At 44.1% G+C, this 8,646-nt stretch overlaps 1 protein-coding gene across 1 annotated transcript; it reads right to left on the reverse strand.

The window, feature by feature from the left end:
- Window positions 1-553: 553 nt before the first annotated feature.
- Window positions 554-8,116, reverse strand: LOC140909683 (gap junction beta-2 protein-like). The gene is made up of 2 exons (XM_073339565.1): window positions 7,978-8,116; window positions 554-4,299 (listed from the first exon to the last, which is right to left on the reverse strand). Exon 2 carries the CDS (start codon window positions 4,275-4,277, stop codon window positions 3,600-3,602), a length of 678 nt encoding a protein of 225 aa, XP_073195666.1. The 5' UTR covers window positions 4,278-4,299; window positions 7,978-8,116; the 3' UTR covers window positions 554-3,599.
- Window positions 8,117-8,646: the final 530 nt, after the last annotated feature.

The following is an 8,646-nucleotide window of genomic DNA, read 5'->3' on the forward strand; positions in this document are numbered from 1 at the left end:
AAACCCTGTAATAACGGGTTTATGGCTGTAGCTGAAGCATGCCAGTTTCTGCTCATTCCATATAATTCAGTGTGAATCTCATGACGATGTAGTCTTTCACTAACAAAACCAAATCAAAAAAAGTTGACTTGTGAACTAGAAGAAGTTAGTATTTTCCCCTCCTTACTTGGAGTGTTATTGAATGTTTCTTTTAGGATAGTTTATAGCCTTGTTTGTAGTTTTAGTTAGAAGATTTTGCATGAAATTCTGACCCTATCGAATCATAGAAGATTAGGGTTGGAAGAGACTTCAGGAGGTCATCTAGTCCAGCCCCCTGCTCAAAGCAGGACCAATCCCCAATTTTTGCCCCAGATCCCAAATGGCCCCCTCAAGGATTGAACTCACAACCCTGGGTTTAGCAGGCCAATGCTCAAACCACTGAGCTATCCCTCCCCACCATTTTGCCAAGCTTGCTGCAAATAGCCTTTGAACTCATCTGAAAAGATTTTAGGCAACATGTACAAGAAACAAACATTTCTAATGCACTTGAGGAAAAAACACAAGACAACTCCAGTAGAGAATTATATTTTTTATTTGAACAGTATCTCTCTGTAACAAGTCAGGCATGCAATGGGGCCACACAAAAATGGGTTCACAAGGCTTATTTCCCATGGAAATGTCCAAACAACACGTTTCTACACATCAATTCCTTAGCTAAATAAAAATATAAACAAAGAAAATCTTACAGATAAAACCCAGCTAGGGTTAGTATCACTAACACTACAATTCAGGATCAGAACCATGCATGGGCAGTCCCAGTTGCTTTTCCAATCCCTCTAACTGCTTCAGGAGACCTAGTAGCTAAATTGTTAGATGAAAATAATTAACCTGAGATTCTCATCAGTTGTGGACCATCTTCATTTCATCCACTTGCAAATTCCTTTAAATCTGTAGTTTGTCAAGCTAGCACGTCCTAACACGGCCCCCGCACCCAATGCCAGACTGTAGTAAAACCACCTTTCCAGGAAGGAGGTAAACCTTTTATCACCAGTCTTTCCAGCTGTTGCTCTGCTGCTGTAAAGCCTTCGGTAGACGGGACAACCGATTTCTGATGCAGGCGACAACAGATGTAAGGGGAGAAACCTAGACACGCATACACATCATTCCATTACCAGCTCATAAAGCTGGCACTCTAGCACGCCATGTAACTATTTATAAAACTAACTAACCTGTCATGTAAGTTAAAAATGTCTCTATTTACAGGATCTCTTGGCTATTGAAAGTGGTGTTAGAGCTTACATTTCCTTCGACAGTAAATTTACTTTTTCACTAGACAGTTGTACACCATAGCATTTTAAGTAACACAGAACCTCAGCCATTACAAGTGCTTTAGTTATGGGTTCTGAATTAAGTAAAAATGATAATTGTTACAAAACAAACATAATACTAGAGCTTTGGAAGTGCGGAAACAGTTTGTTCTTTTTGTAGTTGGACATGTAACTGTGCAGGAACCAAGCAAAAGCATGCTGCATGGCAAAGCTTTTGTTCACCACAGTTGGATGAAGGATGTTCTCATACAGACAGAGTTTCCCATTTAATTCTTATTTACTTTTCAAGTTTTGCTCATGTTTCTGATAATGCTGCTTTGATTTCTTTTCCTCCCCCCATTAGGGATCAGATTTCTGACTGTACATTTTGAAAGTCCACCCAACCTAAGCCTGTAATGAACATACCTGGTTTGGGGCCCGACGTACCAGCTGATACTCAATACATCAGTAGTAGTAACTTGTTTGTGTTCCGTTTCCAGTGCACAATGAGGTGATGCAGGTTAGCAATATTTCCACATGCTACCCTGCCTAAATCAGTGCATCCTCATTTCCTCCAACAGCAGTAAATTGGGATGTATTGCAGGCGACAACAGATGTAAGGGGAGAAACCTAGATACTCTACATGCTGCCCCTAAAATATGCCCTCTCTGGGCATACCAAGTTATTGCAGCCCATAACAGGAGTAACTGGCTCTCTACAGTTACTTCTAATGGGTAGCCACTTGGGAGAAGTGCTGAAATTGTATTGCTACATGTAATGCTGAAATTCCCCATGTAAATATGTAAATTTTAATGGTTACTGAGAATACTGTAAAGATACAGGGCCAGATGCACTCTTGTTATTCCTCCACTTGGTTACATGCAATTTACATCTTAACAATGGGAACGTTAAAAGAAAAAGAAGGTTCCTATAACATACATCTCTCATGCCTAGACAGCGTTATTTTAGATCTTTAGGGATCATCTAACTCCTCCTGTGTACATTGTGAAATGAGGGACAAGTGACTCACACTGTAACTGAGAGTGTTGACGACTGATACACCCTACCGTGGGTTAGTTAAGGATTTGGAGAAGGCTTTACGGTTAAGTGCTACCCAGAAAGGATAGAAAGAAGAGAACTGTGTCGGAACACTACGAGGGTGCGTCCTGCTATGTATTATGCAATAAGAGTTGAAGTACAGTAGTTGTCCTGAGCAATACAAAATGGAATGATAAAGAAACAATTTTCCTTGTTCTTTCGTCAGCACAAATTTTTAAAATAAGCAATTGAAGGAGGGCCAATTATTTGGTAAAAAATCTTTTTCAAATGTTAGAACTGAACCTACCAAACTGAGGCCCTCAGCACCACCCCTTTCCCTGGAAAAATGTGTTGCAGGGCAAGAGTGGAAGAAGAAAGCCTTTGGGCACCCCAGCCTCATGTTTTCTCTAAATTATTATATGGGAAGGAGGTGTTTGCCTGATTGCCTGTCCCAGGGAATGAGCAAGGGATTCCAATTCCACCCCCTACAATGCTAACTTCCATGTGGTTGCCTCCATGGAAGCAATACTGCCATGGCTTGTTTCACCACTGGCTGAACTGAACAACCCACCCCCTTTGAGATCAGTTAGAAGGAATCTGCTGAAAAATACGGTACTAGGCTGTGTATGTATCCATACTATATATATATATATATATACACACACACACACACATACACACACATTCCCTCCATGAACGCGGGGATTGCTGGGAGAGAGAAACAAGGACCCTACCATAGATGCAGTTGCCTCTCTGCCTTCCTCTTTCCCCAGTGCAGCGAGGAGAGTCTCTAAAACTAGAGAATGCCTAAAAATGCCCCAAACCAAAGCTCTGTCCCATTCAGACACAAACCCTTCTTAGCAGCTTCATCACTGAAAGTGATTGGTGCAACACACACTATGTGCTAGGAACATGTGGATCTCCCCTCTCTGGCCTCTCCCACAGCGAGAGGCACACAAGTGTATTCCTTTTTAAAATGATTACACTCCACTGGCTTCTTAACACTAGAATCAGCACAGGGTTTACTCTTCTACCAGTTGCAAATTTGAAAAGCTACAGCTTGCAGGATCATGCTCTCTGAGTATTCAGCTAAGGGAGTATTCAGCACACATACATGATCTTTAAAAACTCAGTAAGTTTCATGGGAGGGCTATCAGATTTTTAAAATAAATTACATTTTATGTTTACATTTTATTTTCATTCAGCCTGAAAAACAGCACTGTTTTTTATACCTATCAGGACATTGGGGGAGAAAATATTCTGATAAGTGGGGAGCTATTTAAAAGTTACTGGTTTCCTAGGTGCTTTCATACAAAATTTTATCACCAGATAACACATTTCAGCCAAGTTTAACAGCATACAGATCCCAGACACAGAAAGCATGAAAATAGTAAACATTGTTTTCTCAGTGGGTCGAGAAACAAAGCAATCCACTGTGTTGGGGCAAGGCCACGCACTACATTTCAGTAAGCGAGGCATTTGGTATCCATCATACATGGTGTAAAACACATACATGAAGACAACTTCAAAGATGATTCTGAAGAATATGCTGCAGGTGTATGTCCACCACAAGGGGCCCTGAATATGATACTTTTGTTTATTCAGTTCTTCAATATCCACTTTCTCACCACTTGTGAGCTGCCTTTTCTTCTCATGCCGTCTGTGTGCAACATGCATGGCCACCAGAAGTGCAGGAGTCGAGACAAAGATGAGCTGGAGGGCCCACAGTCTAATGTGAGAGATGGGGAAGAAGTGGTCGTAGCAAACATTTCTGCATCCCGGTTGCAGAGTGTTGCAGACAAAATCACTTTGTTCGTCTCCCCAGACTCTCTCTGCAGCCACCACGAGAATCATAACACGGAAAATGAACAAGACAGTGAGCCAGATCTTCCCAATACTGGTGGAGTGTTTGTTCACACCTCCTAAAATCTTCTGCAATGTTCCCCAGTCCATCTTCTCTTCTGTGTCCTTTGACCTAATATGACAAGAGGAATATACCAAAGGACCAGTTATCAAGGATTAGAAAATCAATACCATAACTTCCGTGAACTGGGAGGTTTCCTGGCACTAGCCCAGCATTGCAGGTAAACAGACTAATAGACAAACACAAGTCATTTTAATTTGCACTGCCCATATTTTAAAAAGATGATGGAATCAAACATTTTACTAGTGCATTAATTATATTGATCTCTGATGGTGCTAACATTTCCAAAGGAGTTGTTGGTTAAGATATGGTTAGGCCAACAAATAAGTGAGCCCTCCTCTCACCTGTGTCCTCAGTTCTTTCTCAGAGTTCTCCATCTCTGTGGGAAAAGTCCAGCAGTAGTTTGCTGCTTCCCTCTCAACCCTCCTCCACCCCAGAGTCAGGGAAAGAAGGCTGGCACTGCAGGACATCCCCCTCTTAGAGCAATTTTTTAAGCTTCTGAAGGGGCCAGAAGGATATGGCTGACCCACCTCCATGTATCACCACTGCCTCCATCCACAGACTGGATACAGACATTATAGGAGGTGGATGTTTATGCTAAAAAAATAATCAGCTAAACAGTTAATGCTGACATTTGAAATGTAATTAGGCCATGTCTACAGTACCACTTATGTCGGAAAAAACTTATGTCGGTCAGGGGTGTGCAGAGCACTATGTCGGCGGGAGAGCTTCACTCACTGACATAGCTACCGCTGCTCATTTAGGTGGTGTTATAATGTCGATGAAGAGTTCTCTCCTGTCAGCACAGAGCGGCTACATGAGCGATCTTTCAGCGGAGCAGCTGCATTGGTACAGCTGTGCCACTGTAAGTTCACTAGTGTAGATGTGGCCTTAGTTTTCAGAATTAACACCAAAATGAGATAAATAAGTCCTGGTTTACCCTAGAAAATTTGGTCAGCGTAACTATGTCACTCAGGGATGTGAAAAATCCACACCCGAGTGGCGCAGTCAAGCTGACCTAAGCCCCAGTGTAGACAGTGCTAGGTTTATAGAAGAATTCTTCCATCCACCTAGCTACCGCCTTTCAGGAAGGTGGCTTACCTACACCAATGGGAGAATCCCTCCTGTCAGCGTAGATGGTGTGTACACTGAAGCAGTGCAGCTGTGCCGCAGTAGCATTTTAAGTGTAGACAAGCGCTGGGAGTAAGTCAAACCTCTCATTAGTGCTGTTTCAGTCTCTCTAAAGCACAGCAAGTGCTACACTACTTCCCATTTGGAAAGTTTTCTTCACAACCAGTAAAGAAACTTTTTTTTTTAAAATGAAAGCGTAAATTCTGCTGATGCTGATATGCCGCCTTGAGACATGGATCATTCACTGAACACAGTTGTTGGGAATTGTTGATGAAGTAGACAAAGTACTTTGAAACAGCAGATAAAACTCTGGCAGGGCTGGTTCATTATCCGTTAGGAATAATGTTCAATTCTGCTGTGTGGGAGACCCAAGCTGGCCATGGATAAAAGCCTGTTGGAAGGTGACACACCCTCCACCAGGGGAGGAAGGATCATGCACTGTGTTTGCCCTATAACATGCAGCAATTATTGGGCTTCTCTGCCACATGGGAGGTGAATGTCTATCCTAAAGGCCTGTCTACACATGCAAGTCTACTGTACTCAAAGCTCATGTTATAAAACTATACTCCCTGAACATATTCCAACAGGGTTTATTGTAGTCTACACAGGCAAGACCAAGTGGTATGCCAACAAAGAGGACTAGCATGTTATAACAGTAACACAATCTCTTGACATGGCAGATATGCTTGTGGGGATAGGCTTTAAAGTAGAAGGAGATATCAGAGATTTACTGCTGTGATAAGGGAAGGAGAAACTGAATGATAAAGGAGAAAAGGCAGCCCTGAAAAGGTGGTTGAAATTCTTAGCCTCCCTCTATTTTCCCACCACACAAGTTGGTCCCATTCTGTATTGCTTTCTGTGATGACCTATTCCCTTGACCATGATCAGATGCTGTATATTTCTGCTAACAACCTACTCTCACTCATCACATAAAATCTCAGCAATTAAAAAAGGATCGTTAAAAAAAACCTGGACTAGTACGAATTGATTGAAAGTAGGAAAAGAACTGCAAATATTGGCAAAAAGAAAAGGAGTACTTGTGGCACCTTAGAGACTAACCAATTTATCTGAGCATAAGCTTTCGTGAGCTACAGCTCACTTCATCGCATGCATTGGATGTGCTATCACACATCTGAGTTTAAAACTGCTCGGAGAAGAGCTCTGTGTAAGTTCTATGTAAACTCAAAAGCTTGTCTCTTTCAGAAAAAGCTATTACTTCACCCACCTTGTCTCTTTAAAATTGCCACTCTGATATCCAACAGGAGTGCTGAAGAAGAGCAAATTTGCATTGTGGATATGAATCCACTTGTACCTGTAGAGATTTTGGACATGAAGCACTTTTTCCTTCTCTCCTTCCACTATGGGAGCATTTAAATCAGTTGTTGGAACTGACAACATGAACCCTGAATACTCACATTGTCACTACCTTCACAGAAATTATTAGAAAATCCGATTTTTATAGTTAAAATATACAGAGTGATAAAAATCTTATAAAAATCACAGCACATGTTCTTCATGTGTCTAGTCCGGCTTCTATTTAAATCAATAGCAGACTCTCATTGACTCCTAGAAAAATTCAAGATTGTAAACAGTAGGATGGTTTAACGACAGGTAGTTTAATTAAAATATTGACACTGAAAGCAAGTTGTCATTAAGCAGCGATGCACGATAATTTCTTTAAGAACTCACTCCTTTCACCCTCAAGGAAACCAGGTGTTTCTCCTATACAAGACTTTGCATGTACAAGCCAAGTAAGGTTTGACATGTCAGTATTGCTTGAGCTGTTTTAGCACATTTTCCGCTTTACTCGTTCAAGTAATGCTGAGCAGTTCAAATCCAGGGCTGCTAACCTCTCTGCACTCAATTCATGATAAAATATTAACAAAAGTGAAGGAGATCAAAATGCACTGGGTTAAATGTAACACTGAAAAATTCCCTTTTATCCCCGAAGCCTGAACTTTCCCCCATTCAGCCTTCCCTGGTATATTCTGCTGTGGTTAGTCTTTTTAAATTAGATGTCCCAGTTTAGTAAAGAGCCTGCAAATCCCGCGTTCTTGCCACCAGGCACCCTCACTGCTCCAGGGCTGGGATATCCACAAACGAGACCCCAATCAGAAAAAGAACTGAAAAAGGAAACTTCATCTAAATACGGCAAGAGTTTGCCTCAAACCCTCTAATCCAGACTGCTCCTGCAGTCACACCCCCAGCACCTCTTTAATCCAGACTCCTCGAGCAGTCACACATCCCAGCGCCTCTCTAATCCCGACTGCTCCTGCACTCACCCCCAAACTTCTCTTTAATCCAGACTCCTCGAGCAGCCACACACCCCCAGCGCCCCCCTAATCCGGACTGCTCCTTCAGTAACACACACAGCACCCCTCTAATCCGGATTCCTCCAGTCCTGCACGGTCACAGACACACTGCCCTCTAATCTGGATTCCTTGCGTAGTACACACGCAGTATTCCCTCCGCATCCCCCCTCGTGTGCGAGCAGGACACCCCCCACATATTAATCCGGATTCCTCTCCTGTGGGCGCAAACACACATGCCGTCACGCTCCCGCTCTACTCCGGATTCCCCGCCGCGAGGGACCCTCACCTGTCTCAGCAACGCGCGGAGCCTGCGGCGGCGGGAGATCAGCGCCCCGGAGCAGGCAGGGCTCCTGGCGGTCCGGGCGCCTCAGGTCCCAGCGGCCGCTGTCTCCAAAAGGTTCCTCCCGGCAGCGGCTTTTAACCCCCGCCTCCGCCTCCTCCCCCTCCCCGGAGCGAGCCGGGCTGAGGCGCTGCCCCCACTCCCGTCTCCTCCGTCGGGCCTGGCTCCAGCCGTTCCCGCCGCACCGCCCCCAGTCCCTCTCCCAGCCCCTCCCAAGAGCTCGGAGAGGGGCCGAGCCACCCATGGGAAGGGGGCAATTGCCCCCTGCATGGCAGAGTGACCCTTGACACAGAGCCCTCTGCACCTCCCAGTCGCTTCACAGCCTCCCCCGCGCCTCCTTTCAGCCCCCTAAAGCAATGGATTTGGGCCAAAATGCCTTTGCCTCTCCCTGAGTGTAAAAACAGGCTTACAGCCCCCGCAGGCTTTCTTACTGCCACAATATTATTATTGCAGGGCTCTTTAGTATTTGCTTGCTGCCAACCGCGTGCTTGGCGCTGCAGAAGGCGGGAAAGGAGAGAGGCCCCGGGCCCCAAAGAGTTTACAGTCCAAGAGACACACAGGGCCATGCGCTGGGAAACCTAAGGACATGTCTACACTTACAATGCTGCATCCGTG

Source organism: Lepidochelys kempii, chromosome 1 (assembly GCF_965140265.1).
Source record: "Lepidochelys kempii isolate rLepKem1 chromosome 1, rLepKem1.hap2, whole genome shotgun sequence".
NCBI lineage: Eukaryota > Metazoa > Chordata > Testudines > Cheloniidae > Lepidochelys > Lepidochelys kempii.